The sequence below is a fragment of the Myotis nattereri genome, assembly GCF_964212035.1.
Source record: "Myotis nattereri genome assembly, chromosome: 15".
In the NCBI taxonomy this organism is placed as follows: domain Eukaryota; kingdom Metazoa; phylum Chordata; class Mammalia; order Chiroptera; family Vespertilionidae; genus Myotis; species Myotis nattereri.
The window spans coordinates 55,306,118-55,324,859 of NC_138090.1; the positions used below are offsets into that span (position 1 = coordinate 55,306,118).

At 46.2% G+C, this 18,742-nt stretch overlaps 1 protein-coding gene and 1 pseudogene across 2 annotated transcripts; both read left to right on the forward strand.

Annotated features, from left to right (window-relative positions):
• Window positions 1–3,414: 3,414 nt before the first annotated feature.
• Window positions 3,415–11,812, forward strand: LOC308530727 (leukocyte immunoglobulin-like receptor subfamily B member 3; annotated as a pseudogene). Its single transcript has 5 exons — window positions 3,415–3,508; window positions 3,747–4,046; window positions 5,111–5,410; window positions 6,356–6,467; window positions 11,362–11,812. The product of its transcript is annotated as a leukocyte immunoglobulin-like receptor subfamily B member 3 (transcript).
• Window positions 11,813–12,323: 511 nt separating this feature from the next.
• LOC308530728 (platelet glycoprotein VI-like) lies at window positions 12,324–14,144 on the forward strand (the record flags this gene model as incomplete). The annotated part of the gene is made up of 3 exons (XM_081107412.1): window positions 12,324–12,564; window positions 12,802–13,101; window positions 14,002–14,144. The coding sequence occupies 3 exons, from the start codon at window positions 12,324–12,326 to the stop codon at window positions 14,142–14,144; spliced, it is 684 nt and encodes a 227-aa protein (XP_080963538.1).
• Between the last annotated feature and the right edge of the window lie 4,598 nt (window positions 14,145–18,742).

The following is an 18,742-nucleotide window of genomic DNA, read 5'->3' on the forward strand; positions in this document are numbered from 1 at the left end:
AATTAAGAACTTAATAATCCAACCTTGTGGTCTGTGCTCCTAAAAGCTGAAGCCAAAACAGCTTGAGAGCAAAGAAATGTTAAGGAGTGTGCCTGGAAATGGTTCTTTAACAAAAATAGTCATTGTTGTGTTTAAGGTCTCCATTTGTGGCTCTGGCAGATGGAGATAGATTAGATATAGATTAGATAGATGGGGGGATGGGTGGATGGTTGGTGAAGGAATAAAGGATCATGGATAGATGGTGGATAATAAATGGATGGATGGAAGGATGAATAGACAGATGATGGATGGATGGATGGATGGATGGATGGACAATAGATGAATGAATAGATGGATGGTGGATGGATAGATAGACAGGTGGATGATGGATAGATGGATAGACAGACAGATGGGTAGATAGTAGATGAGCAGATGGATAGATGGATAGATGATGGAAGGAAGGAAGAAAGGAAGGAAGGAAAATAGATGGATGGTTGGATAGATAATAGATGGATGATAAATGGGTGGATGGAAGGATGATGGACATATGGATGATGAATAGATGGATAGACAGATGGGTAGATAGATAGTAGATACATGGATGGATGGATGGATGGATGGATGGATGGATTGGTTGGTATGGATATTTTTCCCTAGTGTCAGAGACAGGAAACCCTATCTAACTACTTGTGACCTGTCTGCCTCTGAGTAGAGCATTCAATTATCTTCTAAGTTCTGGAAAAACCCCTTCTTTTCAGCCACAGACACCTCCAATTACAACCTCTACACCATGTTACCCTACGTTGATGGTGGACACACACACACACACACACACACACACACACACACATACACAGGCTTTTTCTTTCCTTGCTTATGGTACCAGACTTCAGTAACTCAAATAAACATGTGGGGGAATCCATCCTTACTTCTTCCCTTTCCTATAAGCCCCAGAATCAACTACTCATTACATCTCTGTTATTTCTAGCCCTGGCTCTGTAGCTCAGTTGGTTAGAGTGTTGGTCCTGATATGTCAAGGTTGTAGGTTCAATTTCCAGCCAGGGCACACACAAGAATCAACCAATGAATGCATATATAAGTGGGACAACAAATCAATGTTTCTCTCTCTCAAAATAAAATTGATGAATAAAAAATTTTCTAAAGAATTCCGTTTCATCTCAATCATAAATTTCTGTTGTTGGATTATACCAATGGAAGCTATTTATGTTGATTTGTTTTAAATTTTACTATTTTTATTGATTTTAAAAAGAGAGGAAGGGAGAGATAGCAACATCGATGAAACTTGCACACCTCCTACTGAATTGAGCCCACAACCCAGGCATGTGCCCTAACTGGGAATCAAACCTCAACCTCCTGGTTCATGGGTCGAAGCTCAGCCACCGAGCCACGCTGGTTGGGCTTGATTTTTTTTAAATGAGAGTCAGGTTAGAGTGTGAGCTTCAGGATGATTTTGAGGGCTGGGAACAAGCCTGGAGACGCCTGGTCAGGGATGCCCTGGTACTCCCACAGGCCAGGTCTGACGTGGGCACTGCCGCTCCTACCACAGACCACACATGCCACAGCCTCATTGCTGCTCCGTCATCAGCAGGAGCTTTGCACCCTCGCAATTAGTCACCAGCAGCTCTAGCCCAGCATCCCACCTGCAACCAAGAGGGGCAATGGGAACTCCACCTCAATGCCCCTATACTTCCTTGAGCCACAGATCTCATGGAACGGAGGCTGGGGAGAGAATGGCCTGGCATTTACTGCTCCCCTGGGGAAGAAATGTTATTCTTATACCCCAGTAAAAATTATTTTTTTTAATCCTCATTGGAGGATATTTTTCCATTGATTTTTAGACAAAGTGGAAGGAAGAGAGGAGGGAGGAGGGAGAGAGAGAGAAGTAGAGGGAGAGACAGCTCCCTAACCAGTTTGGCTCAGTAGATAGTACATCGGCATGCAAACCGAAGGGTCCGGGTTTGATTCTGGTCAAGGGCAAGTACCTCGGTTGCAGGCTCCCGGCCTGGCCGGGGGCATGAGGGAGGCAACCAATCCATGTGTCTCTCTCACATCAGTGTTTCTCTCCTCTCTGTCTCTCCCTTCCAATCTCTCTAAAAATCAATGGGGGAGAACATGTCCTTGAGTGAGGATTTTAAAAAATAAATTATTTCTTTCCTGTTCATTATCCTGTGATTATCTTACCCCATCCACTACTTAAAAAGATTAAAGTGGGGCCCTAACTGGTTTGGCTCAGTGGATAGAGCGTCGGCCTGCGGACTGAAGGGTCCCAGGTTCGATTGCGGTCAGGGGCATGTACCTTGGTTGTTGGCACATCCCTAGTGGGAGGTGTGCAGGAGTCAGCTGATCGGTGTTTTTCTCTAATCGATGTTTCTAACTCTCTATCCCTCTCCCTTCCTCTCTGTAAAAAATCAATAAAATATTTTTTAAAACGGGACAAAGAAAAAAAAATGTAAGTGGGGCCCAGAACATACAAATCAGATTAGACTGACAGCAGGGCTTCTTGTTTCTTTTTGTTTATTTTGGTTTGTTTTCGTGTTTTTTGGGGTGTTTTTGAGCTATAGTGGCAACATTTATTAGCGAGCCCTTGACAAGACAGCCACAGTGGGCGAGGCACTACCGGGGCGGGTCCAGCAGTAGGAGCCGGTGGACCTTGGGGATCTGCCCCCCCAGAAACACGACACCTACATCTCCTTCTGCTCTAACAGCAATTTGAGGTTTAGATGGTTAATGACTTCATGCTGTCAGCTGTGGCTGCAGGCCTCCCAGAGGAACTAGGAAAAGGGATGTGGACCCGCCTTCGCTTGCCCTTGGGGGTGGGGCCACGCCCACACTCCCTGGAGGGCGGGGTCACTTTCACACAAGTCTGCCAAGCATTCCTGAGTCCAGCGGCCAGCCAGTACCCAGGATCATGTCCCTGGTTCTTCCCACCCTGCTCTACCTCGGTGAGTCTGGACAGAAGGGCGGGCAGGAAGGTGGTTCTGTAAGGCTGGGCTGTGCTCACCTGTGTTTCCTTCCAGGATTGTATCTAACCCAGAGCAGTAGGGTTCAGGAAGGTGAGTATTCCCTTTAATATTCCCAAGGACTAGGTAGGGTTTGGCCTGATTTCCGCTCTTGGGGCTGGGAAGAGGGGTCCTGACCCTCAAAATCGTGGCTGTAAGAGGGAGGAAGTAGAGGGTGGCAGGAAAAACAGACACACCTGTAAATTTGTTACCTCTTCTTCTAGGAAGTCTTCCACCACCTGTTATCACAGCTCTGCCTGGATCCATAGTTCTATATAATGAACCAGTGACCATCCTATGCCAAGGGCCACCCGACGCTGAAGCCTATGAGATATATAAAGTGGAAGAACCTGAGCCTAGGGACAGAAGGAGATTACTGGTGGCTGGGAGAACCAACACTTCATATATCCAAGAGATGAAACCAGACCAGACAGGACTGTACCGCTGTTCCTATCAGAGTGGAGGACACTGGTCCCTGCTCAGTGACCCCCTGCGTGTGGTGATGACGGGTGAGTGGGACCGGGGCAGCAGGACCAGGAGGGACCTCTTTGCAGATACAGAGATACAGAGCAGGAAGCTGCAAAGCCTCTACCTCTAGGAAGGCATCAGGGATGATGCAGAGACACAGTCCCTCAGGGTGGGACATGGAGGGGATAGAAGCCAGAGCCACGTCTGCTCCCGGGAAACAGGAAAGGACAGCGCATGGACATGGCTTCCCCTTTATCAGCAAACTTCCTTCATTCTCAGGAACTTTTGACAAACCCTCCCTCTCCAGCATGAGTGGCACGGTGGTGGCTTCAGGAGACAATGTGAAGTTACAGTGTTTCTCCAGAATCAGATTTCATGCATTTATCCTCACCAAAGAAGACGCACCTCAGTTCACCCAGAGACAAAGCTCCATAACCCAGGACAATGGACAGCAGACCACCTTCCACATGGACCATGTCACGTCCTCACAGGCAGGGACCTACAGATGCTACGGTGCCTTCAGCAAAGACCCCTATGTATGGTCTCACCCCAGTGACCCATTGCAGCTTGTGGTCAGAGGTGAGGAAGGCCGCCATCCCCACGTCCCCTTCTGGAGATGACACTGTCCACTTAGGGAGTGACTGGAAGAAAGAGAAGAGTCTGGTGGGTAACCCTTGGCAATAACCATCTGCTTCCACAAAAGCCACAAGCACCCCACCCACACACACCATGCAGGCCTCCTAGAAATAGCCAGGGGAAACACTTTTTGAAGCATGTGATTATCTAACCACTAGGTTGTACACCTGAAAATAATACCAAGTGATAGTGAATGTAAACTGTAATTGGAAATTTAAAAAGTTTTTAAAAGCCTGAGCTGTTCTCACCCAATGTTTCCTTCCAAGGTTGCATCTAGCCCAGAGCACTCAGGCTCAGAATGCTGAGTATCCTTTTACTGTTCAAGGACTCAGTAGGGTTTGGCCAGATATCAGCTCTCTTGGGGGCTGGGAAGAGGATCTTGGCATTTAAGCTCGTGGCTGTAAAGGGGGAGGAAGTGGATGGTGGCATGAGAAACAGACACACCTGTAAATTTATTTCTTTCTTCTAGGAAGTCTCCCCCCACCTGTTATCACAGCTCAGCCTGGATCCATGGTTTTATATAATGAACCAGTGACCATCCGGTGCCAAGGACCTCCAGGCGCTGAAGCATACAAGATATATAAAGTGGAAGAACCTGAGCCAAAGGATGGAAAGAAATTACTGGTAACTGGGAAGACCAACACTTCAGCTATCCAAGAGATGAAACCATACTGGACAGGACCGTACTGCTGTTCCTATCAGAGTGGAGGACACTGGTCCCCACTCAGTAACATCCTGCATCTGGTGATGACGGGTGAGTGGGACCCAGGCAGCAGGGAGGGACCTCTTTGCAGCAGGAAAAGCAGGAAAACCAGGCTCTGAGATACGGAGCAGGAAGCAGCAAAGCCTCTACCTCCAGGAAGGAATCAGGGATGATGCAGAGACACATTCCCTCAGGGCGGGACATGGAGGGGATAGAAGCCAGAGCCACATCTACTCCCTAAAATAAGAAGGGACAGTGCATGAATGTGGCTTCCCCTTTATCAGCAAGCTTCTTTCTTCCCCAGGAACTTATGACAAACCCTCACTCTCGACCATGAGTGGCACGATGGTGGCTCCAGGAGACAATGTGACGTTACAGTGTTTCTCCAGAATCGGATTTCAGGCATTTATTCTCACCAAAGAAGATGCACCTCAGTTCACCCAGAGACAAAGCTCTACAGCCCAGGACAATGGAAAGCAGGCCACCTTCCACATGGACCATGTCACCTCCACACAGGCAGGGACCTACAGATGCTACGGTGCCTTCAGCAAAGACCCCTATGTGTGGTCTCACCCCAGCGACCCATTGCAGCTTGTGGTCAGAGGTGAGGAAGCTGGTCCATCCCCACGTCTCATTCAGGAGATGACACTGTCCACTTAGAGCAGTGGCTGGTAGGAAGCCGTGTCCACACTATCAGCTTCCATAAAAATTATGAGGACTTCACCACTCACCTATCATACAGGCCTCTGACACATACCTAAGGGCTGGGAGAGTATGTAGGTCGTTGTGAATCTGAGGAAACGGACCCTGAGCACAGATAAGGAAATCATCCCCATCTGCAGAAGCTGCTGACAATCCTGATCCCACAGAATTTAGCTGTCCTCATGGTGAATAACTGGTAGTCTTTTTTTTTTAACTGTAAGAAGACCATTTATTGGGTAAGTGACAGAGGTAGAAGAAGTAAGTCCTAGAAGAAAGGGGCTTAGGAAACAAGTTGTGGAGGTAAAACAAGGGCCTGTGGAGTTTGGCAGTGAGGAACCTAGTGGTATTGTGCCTGGAAGGGGAAGCAGGGAAAGCAAAGGGAGATGGAGACGGAAGGGAATGTCACAGGTGGGCTCTGTGAGTGGAGAGAGCCAATGGGTAGTCTTTGCAGAAGGAACAGGAAAAGTGAAGGAAGACTAGGTGCAAAGGGACAGAGGGAGAGAGAATCTTCGACTAAAGACACAAGGAATATCAGAGAGGCCATTCCCCATCAGCTGAGTCACTAGTTTGCAGAGGGGCATCCCAAAGGACCAGGGCTCCCATGGAAAAGACTGAAAGCTCCCCACCCTGTCCCCACCCCTGCCTTTCATGACCCCAGAATTCCTTAGGGCAATCACCACAGGGCTCATTATGACGAGAGGAAAGAAGGCAGATATTGCTTATGCAGAGGGTGGCTGGGCAGTGACCTCCCAGATCCAGGAGACAGGAGACATGAGCTCAGGTGGAGGGCACTTTCCTGAGAGGGGCTTTGGCTCCTCCTCTGTGACTTCTGTCCTATCTCTCTCAGGACCTGCTGGTTGGAGTGTGTCCCCCGAGAACCAAGTCCGGCTGAGCCTGGCTGGCCTGGTTCTCTTGGTCCTGGTGGTCCTGGTGGCAGAGGCCTGCTACAGCCACAAGAGGTCTGTCTATGGACTCAGATCAGCTCCTTAGCTGAGCATCATGACAAAAACCTAGGACACTCGTGGGTCTAAGGCCAGTGTTGATCTGAGGGGCGGATGACAAACCCTCCAGGTGCTGGCTGTCTTGTCTACCAGATGATGGGATGTGTCCGTCTCCTGCAGAATCTGTCACAATGTCCCAACATCACAGTGAATTAATGCAGTACTAATGGGTTCTCTTGGAGGTCTGAAGAGCAAATGCCTAAAATGTGTCCACTGGCCAGCATGGCGTTTTTTGTAACTGATCTTTTATTGTTGGAAATATTACAGATGTTCCTTTCTTTCCCCCATGGACACCCTCCAACCTGCACCCATGCCCCCACCCAGGCCTTCACTGCATTATAACCTGTGTCTATAGTTTTAGCATATGTGCAGATAAGTTCTTCCCGACCCCCAACCCCCTTTGTCTGAGACTCATGCTTCTGTATCTCTGGATCTATTTTGTTCATCAGTTTATTTTGTTCATTAGATTCTACATATGAGTGAGATCAGTGGTAACTGTCTTTCTCTGACTGGCTTAGTTCACTCACCATGAAAAATTAAAAATGGAACTTCCATTTGACCCAGTGATCCCACTCCTAGTAATATATCCTAAGAAGCCCAAAATACCAACCAGACTAAATATATGCACCCTATGTTCATAACAGTGTTATTGACTGTAGCTAATATCTGGAAACAGCCCAAGTGCCCATCAGCAGATGAGTGGATGCAAAAGCTGTGGTACATTTACACAATGGAATACTATGCAGCTGTACAAAACAAGGATCTATGCTATTTTTCGTGAAATTTATTGGGGTGACATCCTATATAATAAAAGTGTAATATGCTAAGTGTCTGATTGGTCAACTGTTCAGTCTACCACTCAAGAAATCGCTACACTGACCACCAGAGGGTCAGACGCTGTGACCCATAGGTTAGTTTGATGCTGGGGTCCAGCCGATCAGGACTGGGCGAGACAGGCTGAACATGCCCTGGAGCCAACCTCCCACCCTCCCTCCCCAGCCAGCCAGCCCCCATCAGCCCTGACCCAGGACTGGGCAAGATGGCCCCAATGGGCCCCAATCACCGGCCAGGCCAAGGGATCCCACTGGTGCACAAATTTCTGCACTGGGCCTCCTGTTAGTTAATAAGATTATATAGGTTTCAAATTAACAATTTTATGATACATGATCTACATATTGCATTGTATACTCCTCAACCATGAGAACAGATGAAATACTGCCATTTGTGACAATATGGCTAAAATGTTGGACCTTGAGAATATTACGCTAAGCGAAATGAGTCAGTCAGGAAAAGCTAAGAACTGTATCATTTCACTCACAGGTGGGATATAAAACTGAAACTCACAGATGCAGACAAGAGTGTGGTGGTCATCAGAGGGAAGGAGTGGAGGGGTAGTAAAGAGTAAAGGGGACTACCCAGCTGGCAGGGCTCAGTGGTTGAGCATTGACCAATGAACCAGGAGGTCATGGTTCAATTCCCATTCAGGCTCCATCCCCAGTGTGGGTGTGCAGGAGGCAGCCAATCAATGATTCTCTATCACCATTGGTGTTTCTCTCTCTCTCAAAAATCAATAAAAAAACATATTTCTTAATAAAGTGGTAAAGGGGACAAAGTGGATGGTGACCTAAGATGATTTGACTTTGGGTGGGTATGGAGGCTCCTCAAAAAATGAAGAATAGAGTTATCACCTGGCTGCTGTGGCTCAGTTGGTTGAACGTCATCCCAGGCACCAAGAGGTCACTGGTTCAATTCCAGAACAGGGCACATGCCTGGGTTGCAGGCTCCATCCTCAGTAGGGGGCGTGCAGGAAGTAGCTGCTTGATGTTTCTCTCTCGCTCCCTTCCTTTCACTCTCAAATCAATAAAACACAGATGAGAGAGAAAGGTGGTATAAATGACTCAAAGGTAGTTGGATGATAGAGAAATATAATAAATTATATACATACATGGATAGTTACAATAGATATATACATGACAGAAAGGTAGGCAGATGAGAGAAAGAAAGCTGGTATGGAAGATAGATAGATAGATGATAGATAGATAGATAGATAGATAGATAGATAGATAGATAGATAGATATAACAGAAAATAGATGATAGATAAAAATAATAGATTTTAGATAGATATATATTAGTAACAGATGGAAATATACATGATAGTAAGTTAGGTAGACAAAAAAGAAGGAAAGAAACACAGAAATACAAAGGCATATTTTGTCCCAGTGTCAAAGAAAAGAAAGTCTTATCTAACCATTATGACCTGTCTGCTCCTTCCTCTCAGTTGGAATCTTCCATTATCTTCTTAAACCTGAGAAAAATCCAATTTCTCATCTGTGATTATCTCACATACACCCTCTGCTCTATGCCCAGGCCAAACACCAATGGCACAAACACAGGGTCTCATATCCTCAGCTAATTGAACGGGTTGTGGTGATGCTGGGGTTAAGCTTAGATGGCTGTTGACTGAAACACCACAACAACAGGGAAACCCTAGAAGCAGCAGGAAATATTTCTGAATGTCAAGAACCAGGTAGGATTTATCATTGTTTACAGTGTCCTCAGGGTGTGATGAACGAAGACATGACCAAATAACTTGAAACATTAACCCAATCAACACAGTTCTTGTGAAGATTACATGCAACTTTCTCCACAGAATCTTGATAAAATGAAAACCCAGTAAAGGTCAGCTGTTATATTACTTCAGATTTGTGTAGAAGAATGACTCATGTCGGTGCAGAGAGGGGAAGATTTTAAATCTAAGATATATGTTTATTGAGAAAAGTGAATGGCATAGCTACTCAGTAAGGTTCAGCCAGTGAGATGGTTTAAAAAGAAAGACCCATTGCCCAGCCGATGGGGCTGAGTAGTTGAGCACTGACCTATGAATCAGGAGGTCAAAGTTCAAATCCCTGTCAGGGCACATGCCTGGGTTGAGGGCTCCATCCCCTGTGAGGGCATGCAGGAGGCAGCCAGACAATGATTCTCTCTCATCATTGATGTTTCTACCTCTCTCCCTCCCCCTTGCCCTCTCTGAAATCAATAAAAACATATTTTTTTAAAAAAAAAACATAACCAAAAAAGGGTGAAGAGAAGCCGGCACTCAAATAAACCTCTTTTCTTTTACCAGCAAAAATAAAAGAACCAACGGGTGGCAAAACCCAGTGAAATTACCTTGCTTAGGTTCATCACTTTCATCCATGGACAGAGTCAGTGCTAACAATGCAGTGGGAACATGCACAGTCGGCAAAGAACTAATAATTATGCCTCTGCCTCCCTAAGAGGGCCTGCTCTGGACCACATGCACACACTGTGAGTATAGCTCGGCATAAAGACAGAATTATTGACCCATTTTGTACATGAACAGGAGGAAGCTCTGCATTTAGCAGCAGGAGCCATGAGCTCACAGTGTATTTCAAAGCAGATCTCAGACTGGGGACTTCTTCTGTCCTGTTCTTCATCTGTGGTCCCACTTACTGCTCACTTCATACAGAAAGATTAAATGCCCATGAGGAATTAGGGACAGAAAATAGGGACCAGACTGGGCTGATGGAGGTTTAAAGTTCACATCACTAACATCATGATCAGCTGCCCCTGCAAGGCTTTAGCAGAAGACGTTGTGAAATGCCTTCACTCTGGGAGTGATAACCAAGGCCCTCCCACCACTTCCTGTTCCTTGGTGTGACTTTCAGAGAAGTCTGTTCCGCATAAAGGCAGCATCGCTGAGGCCAATGGGCCAGAGAGGACCCAGAATCATGTCGGTGGTTCTTCCCATTGTGCTCTATCTCGGTGAGTCAGGACAGAAGGGCTGCAGGGGCAGGTCAGAGGTTCCATAAGGCTGGGCTGTTCTCCAATATGAATGAGCAAACAAAACAGAAACAGACTCAGAGACACAGAGAATAGACTGACGGTTGCCAGAGGAGAGTGTATGGTGACTGACTGTAAAGGTGAAGGGATTGAGAAGTATAGATTGTGAGTTACAGAATCCTCATGGAGGTGTAGAGTACAGCATAGAAAATATAGCCAATACTATTGTAACCAGTATGTATAGTGCCATGAGGGTACTGGACATAGCAAGGGGAATCACTTCATAATGTATATGATTGTCTAACCACTAGGCGGTACACCTGAAACTAACATAAAATAATATTGAATGCAAACTGTAATTGAAAATATTAAAAATTTTTAAAGACTGAGATGTTCTCACCCAATGTTTCCCTCCAGGATTGTATCTCACCCAGAGCACTCAGGCTGCGATCAGTGAGTATCCTTTTAATGTTTAAGGATTGAATAGAGTTTGGCCAGATATCAGCTCTCTTGGGGGCTGACAAGTGGGGTCTTGGCATTTAAACTCGTGGCTATAAAGATGAGGACGTGGAGGATGGCATGAGAAACAGATACAGCTGTAAATTTATTACCTGTTTTTCTAGCACAGCATCGCAAACCTGTTATCACAGCTCAGCCTGGATCCGAGGTTCTATATAATGAACCAGTGACCATCCGATGCCAAGGGCCTCCCTACGCTGAAGCCTACAAGATATACAAAAAGATAGAACCTGCGCCTAGGAATGGAAGTAAATTCCTGGAGGCTGGTAGGACGAACACTTTATATATCCAAAAGATGAAGCGGGACAATATAGGACTGTACCGCTGTTCCTATATGGGAGCAGGATTCTGGTCCCCCCTCAGCGACCCCCTGCAACTGGTGATGATAATGGGTGAGTGGGACCCAGGCAATAGGGCTGGGCGGGACCACTTTGCAGAGGGAGAACCAGGCTCTGAGATACGGAGCAGGAAGCAGCAAAGCCTCTACCTCTAGGAAGGCATCAGGGATGATGCAGAGACACGTTCCCTCAGGGCGGGACACGGAGGGGATAGAAGCCAGAGGCACATCTGCTGCTGGGGACAGGAAGGGACGTGGCCTCCCCTTTATCAACAACTTCCTTCTTTATCTGGATCTTATGACAAACCCTCACTCTCAAGCATGAGTGGCAGGGTGGTGGCTTCAGGAGACAATGTGAAGTAACAGTGTTTCTCCAACACCACATTTCATATATTTATTCTCAACAAAGATGCACTTCTCACCACTCAGACACAAAGCTCCACAGTCCAGGACAATGGACAGCAGACCACCTTCCACATGGACCATGTCATGTCCACACAGGCAGGGACCTACATGTGCTACGGTGCCTTCAGCAAAGACCCCTATGTGTGGTCTCACCCCAGTGACCCACTGCAGCTTGTGGTCAGAGGTGAGGAAGGCCCTCCATCCCCACGTCCTCTTCTGGAGATGACACTGTCCACTTAGGGAGTGACTGGAAGAAAGAGAAGAGTGTGGTGGGAAGCCCTTGGCAGCACCATCTGCTTCCACAAAAGCCACAAGCACCTCACCCGCACACACGCAGGCCTCCTAGATATAGCCAGGGGAAACACTTTTTGAAGCATATGATTATCTAAGCACTACGCTATACACCTGAAAATAATGCAAAGTGATAGTGAATATAAACTGTAATTGAAACTTTAAATATTTTTAAAAGCCTGAGCCATTCTCTCCCAATGTTTCCTTCCAGGGTTGCATCCAGCCCAGAGCACTCAGGCTCAGAATGCTGAGTATCCTCATAATGTTCATGGATGGAGTAGGGTTTAGCCAGATATCAGCTCTCTTAGGGGCTGGGAAGAGGAGTCTTGACATTTAGAATTCTGGCTAAGAGGGGAGGTAGACGAGGGTGGCATGAGAAACAATTACACCTGTAAATTTATTACCACCTGTTTTTCTAGTTGGTCTCACCACACCTGTTATGAAAGCTCTGCCTGGACCCATGGTTTTATATAATGAACCAGTGACCATCCTGTGCCAAGGGCCTCCGGACGCTGAAGCCTACAAGATATATAAAGTGGAAGCACTTGAGCCTAAGGAAAAACTCAAATTGCTGGTGGCTGGGAAACCCAACACTTTCACTATCCAAGAGATGAAAGCAAACTGGACAGGACTGTACCACTGTTCCTACGAGAGAGGAGAGTGGTCCCTGCCCAGTGGCAACCTGGATCTGGTGATGACGGGTGAGTGGGACCCAGGCAGCAAAGCCGGGAGGGACCTCTTTGCAGAGGGAGAACCAAGCTCTAAGATATGGAGCAGGAAGCAGCAAAGCCTCTACCTCTAGGAAGGCATCAGGGATGATGCAGAGACACATTCCCTCAGGTGGGACACAGAGGGGATAGAAGCCAGAGGCACCTCTGCTCCTGGAGAACAGGAAGGGACGTGGCTTCCCCTTTATCAACAACTTCCTTCTTTCTCAGGATCTTATGACAAACCCTCCCTCTCGAGCATGAGTGGCAGGGTGGTGGCTCCAGGAGACAATGTGACGTTACAGTGTTTCTCCAGAATCAACTTTGATTCATTTATTCTCACCAAAGATGGTGCACCTCAATTCACCCACAGACAAAGCTACACAGTCCAGGACAATGGACTCCTGATCACCTTCTACATGGACAGTGTCACCTCCACTCAGGCAGGGACCTACAGATGCTACGGTGGCTTCAACAAAAACTCCTCTATGTGGTCTCACCCCAGCGACCCATTGCAGCTGATGGTCAGAGGTGAGGAAGCCGGTCCATCCTCACATCCCCTTCTGAAGATGACACTGTCCACTTAGAGCAGTGACTGGTGGGAAGCCGTGTCCACCCCATCAGCTTCCACAAAAGCTATGAGGTCCTCACCCCTAATCAGACCAGGCAGGAATTTGAGCACAGATAAAACATAACATCCCCATTTCATCCCCATTTGCAGAAGCTGCTGACAATTCTGATCCCACAGAACCCAGCCGTTCTCATGATGAGTAACGGGTAGTCTTTTTTTTTTTTAGTGTAAGAGACCATTTATTGGCTAAATTCCAGAGGTAGAAGTAAGTCCTTTAAGAAAGGGCTTAGGAATCAAGTCATGGAGGTAAAGCAAGGGTCCATGGAGCTTGGCAGTGAGGAAGCTAATGGTAAGGTGCCTGGTGGGGGAAGTGGGAAAGAGAAAGGGAAATGGAGAAGCAAGACAATGGCACAGGCGTGGTATCTGGATGGAGAGCGCCAACTGGTAGCCTTTGCAGAAGGAGCAGGAAAGGTGAAGGAAGATTAGGTGCAAAGAGATATAGGGAGAAAGAAGATTCGACTAAAGACACAAGGAATATCAGGGAGTTCATTCCTCATCAGCTGAGTCAATAGTTTCCAGAGGGACTTCTAAAAGAAGGACCAAGCAGGGCTCCCATGGAGAAGACTGGAAGCTCCCCACCCAGTTCCCACCCCTGCCTTTCATGACCCCAGAATTCCTTAAGGCTATCACCACAGGGCTCATAATGACGAGAGGAAAGAAGGCAGATATTGCTTATGCAGAGGGTGGCTGGGCAGTGACCTCCCAGATCCAGAAGACTGGAGACATGAGCTCAGGTGGAGGGCACTTTCCTGAGAGGGGCTTTGGCTCCTCCTCTGTGACCTCTGTCCTTTCTCTCTCAGGACCTGCTGGTTGGAGGGTGTCCCCCCAGAACCAAGTCCGGCTGAGCCTGGCTGGCCTCGTTCTCTTGGTCCTGGTGGTCCTGGTGGCGGAGGCCTGCTACAGCCACAAGAGGTCCGTCTATGGACTCAGATCAGCTCCTTAGCTGAGCATCATGACAAACACTGAGGATACTCGTGGCTTCTAAGGACAGTGATGACCTGAGGGGAGGATGACCGGAGGAAACCAGGTGCTGGATGTCTTGTCTACCAGATGATGGGGTGTGTCCGTCTGCTGCAGAATCTGTCACAATGTCCAAACATCACAGTGAATTAATGCAGTACTAATGGGTTCTCTTGGAGGTCTGAAGAGCAAATGCCTAAAATGTATCCACTCTCCAACATGGCTTTTGTTATAACTGATCTTTTATTTTTGGAAATATTACAAATGTTCCTTTATTTTCCCCATGGACCCCCTCCAATCTGCACCCATGCCCCTACCCAGGCCCTCACTGCATTATAATCTGTGTCCATGGTGTTTGCATAGGTGCATGTAAGTTCTTTGGTTCATCTCTTCCCGAACCCTGACCCCCTTTGTCTGAGACTCATCCGTCTGTTCCATGCTTCTATGTCTCTGGATCTATTTTGTTCATCAGTTTATTTTGTTCATTAGATTCCACATAAGAGTGAGATAATGTGGTACTTGTCTTTCTCTGCCTGGCTTAGTTCACTCACCATGAAAAATTAAAAGGGACCTTCCGTTTGACCCAGTGATTCCACTCCTAGGAATATATCCTAAGAAGCCCTATATACCAACCAGAAAGAATATATGCATCCCTGTGTTGATATCAGTGTTATTTGCAATCGCTAATATCTGGACACAGCCCAAGTGCCCACCAGTAGATGAGTTAATACAAAAGTTTTGGTACATTCACACAATGGGATACTATGCAGCTTTAAAAAAAAAAGAATCTATGCTATTTTTCATTAAATTTATTGTGGTGACATTGGTTAATAAGATTATATAGGTTTTAAATGTACAATTTTATGATACATGATCTACATATTGCATTGTATACTCCTCTGCCATGAGAGCAGATGAAATACTATCATTCATGGCAACATGAATGGACCTTGAGACTATTATGCTAAGCAAAATGAGTCCATCAGGAAAAGCTAAGAACTGTATAATTTCACTCACAGGTGGGATATAAAACTGAAACTCATAGACACAAACAACAGTATGGTGATTACCAGAGGGAAGGGAGTGGAAGGGCAAAGGGGACCACCCAGGGTGGCTTCTTGGTTGAGCATCAACCTATGAACCAAGATGTCACTGTTTGATTCCCTGTCAGGGCACATGCCTAGGTTCCAAGCTCCATCCCCAGTGTGGGACATGCTGGAGGCAGCCCATCAATGATTCTCTCTAACCATTAGTGTTACTATCTCTGGCTCTCTCTCAATCTGCATTCCTCTCAGAAATCAATAAAAATATATCTTTTTTAAAAAGGGGGTAAAGGGAACCAAATAGATGGTGACCTAAGAGGATTTGACTTTGGGTGGTATGGAGGCTCCTCAAAAAATGAAGAATAGAGTTATCGCCCAGCTGCTATGGCTCAATTGGTTGAGCATCATTTCAGGCACCAAGAGGTCGCTGGTTCAATTCCAGGTTGGGTCACATGCCTGGATTGCAGACTCAATCCCCAGTAGGGGGGTGCAGGACATAGCTGCTCAATGTTTTTCTCTCTCTCCCTTTCCCTCTCTCCCACGTCCTTCTTTTCTCTCTAATATAAATAAAACATAAATGAGAGAGAAAGGTGGTATAGATGATTCATAGATAGATAGTTGGATGATAGGGAAATATAATAAATTATATATAGATACATAGATAGTTATAGATAGATATATACATGATAGAAGGAAGGTAGATGAGAGAAAGCTCGTATGAATGATAGATAGATAGATAGATAGATAGATAGATAGATAGATAGATAGATGATAGATAACAAAAAACAGATGATAGATAAATATAATATATGATAGATAGATACTATTAGTAACAGATGGAAATATACATGATAGAAAGGTAGGTAGACAAAATATAAAGAAAGAGACACAGAAATACAAAGGCATATTTTGTCCCAGTGTCAAAGAAAAGAAAGTCTTATCTAACCATTTTGACCTGTCTGCTCCTTCCTCTCAGTTAGAATCTTCCACTATCTTCTTAATCCTGAGAAAACTCCAATTTCTCATCTGCGATTAAATCACCTTACACCCTATGCTCTATGCCAGCCGTGGGCAAACTACGGCCCAAAGGCCGGATTCGGCCCGTTCGGCTGTTCTATCCAGCCCGCAGAGCCGAAAGAGCGGAGGGTTCTCTTGCTCTCCCCTCCGCTCCTTCACCAGCACCAGTGTTAACATGGCAACGTCGGGAAACACGGCCGCAGCTCCTTCTTCTGAGTCCAGTTTAAGAACTCATTGTGGCCCTTGAGTCAAAAAGTTTGCCCATCCCTGCTCTATGCTCAGGCCATACACCAGTGGCACAAACACAGGGTCTCACTTCCCCAGCTAATTGAACTGGTTGTGGTGATGCTGGGGTTAAGCTTAGATGGATGTTGACTGAAACACCACAACCACAGGGAAACCCTAAAAGCAGCAGGAAATATTTCTGAACCTGAAGAACCAGGTAGGATTTGTCATTATCTACAGTGTCCTCAGGGTCTGAGGAATGAAGACATGACCAAATAACTTGAAACATTAACCCAATCCACCATAGTTCTTGTGAAGTTTATGTACAACTTTCCCCACAGAAACTTGATAAAATGAAAGCCCAGCAAAGGTCAGCTGTTATATTACTTCAGACTTGTGTGGAAGAATGACTCATGTCTGGACAGAGAGGGAAAGATTTTAAATCTAAATTATGTGTTTATTGCGAAGAGTGGATGGCATAACTACTCAGTAAGGTTCAGCCAGTGAGATGGTTTAAAAACAAAGAGGCATTGCCCAGCCGATGGGGCTAAGAACCAGTAGGTCATGGTTCGATTCCCTTTCAGAGCACATGCCTTGGTTGTGGGCTCGATCCCCTGTGTGGGGCGTGCAGGAGGCAGCCAGACAATGATTCTCTCTCATCATTGATGTTTCTACCTCTCTCTCCCTCTCCCTTACCCTCTCTGAAATCAATAAAAACATACTTTTTAAAAATAATAAAAACAGCCGAAGCCGGTTTGGCTTGGTGGATGGAGCGTCGGCCTGCGGACTGGGGGGTCCCAGGTTTGGTTCCAGTCAAGGGCATGTACCTGGGCTGCGGGCACATCCCCAGTGGGGGATGTGCAGGAGGCAATTGATCAATGTTTCTCTCTCATTGATGTTTCTAACTTTCTATCCCTCTCCCTTCCTCTCTGTAAAAAATCAATGAAATATATTTTTAAAAAAACAATAACAACAAAAGGGTGAAGAGAATCCGGCATTTGAATAAACCTCTTTCCTTTTACCAGCAAAAATAAAGGAACCAAGGGGGTGACAAAACCCAGTGAAATTACCTTGCTTAGGTTCATCACTTTCATCCATGGACAGAGTCAGTGCTAACAATGCAGTGGGAACATGCACAGTCGGCAAAGAACTAATAATTATGCCCCTGCCTCCCTAAGAGGGCCTGCTCTGGACCACATGCACACACTGTGAGTATAGCTCTGCAGAAAGACAGAATTATTGACTCATTTTATACATGAACAAGAGGAAGCTCTGCATTTAGTAGCAGGAACCATGAGCTCACAGTGTATTTCAAAGCAGATCTCAGACTGGGAACTACTTCTGTCCTGTTCTTCATCTGTGATCCCACTTACTGCTCACTTCATACAGAAAGATTAAATGCCCATGACAAATTGGGGACAGAAAATAGGGACCAAGCTGGGCTGGTGGAGGTTTAAAGTTCAGATGACTGACATCATGATCAGCTCCCTCTGCAAGGCTTTAGCAGAAGACGTTGTGAAATGCCTTCACTCTGGGGTTGAGAACCAAGGCCCTCCCACCACTTCCTGTAGCTTGGTGTGACTTTCAGAGAAGTCTGTTCCGCATAAAGGCAGCATTGCTGAGGCCAATGGACCAGAGAGGACCCAGAATCATGTCGGTGGTTCTTCCCATTGTGCTCTATCTCGGTGAGTCTGGACAGAAGGATCGGGGTGCAAGCACAATGCTACTGGGGCAGGTCAGAGGTTCTATAAGGTTGGGCTGTTCTCCAATATGAATGAGCAAACAAAATGGAAACAGACTCACAGACACGGAGAACAGACTGAGGTTGCCAGAGGAGAGTGTATGGGGACTGGGTGTAAAGGTGAAGGGATTGACAAGTATAGATTAGGAGTTACAGAGTACTCATGGGAGCCTAGAGTACAGCATAGAAAATATAGCCAATAGTATTGTAACCAGTATGTATGGTGCCAGGAGGGTACTGAACATAGCAGGGGAAGCACTTTGTAATGAATGTGAATATTTAACTACTAGACAGTACACTTGAAAATAATACAGAGTCATCATGAATGTGAACTGTAATTGAAAATTTAAAAAACGTTTTGAAGCCTGAGCTGTTCTCACCCGATGTTTTCTTTCAGGGTTGTATCTAGCCCAGAGCAGTCAGGCTCAGAATGGTGAGTATCCTTTTAATGTTCAAGGGCTGAGTTGGGTTTGACCAGATATCAGCTCTCTTGGGGGCTGGGAAGAGGGGTCTTGGCAATTAGACTCGTGGCTGTAAGAGGGGAGGATGTGGAAG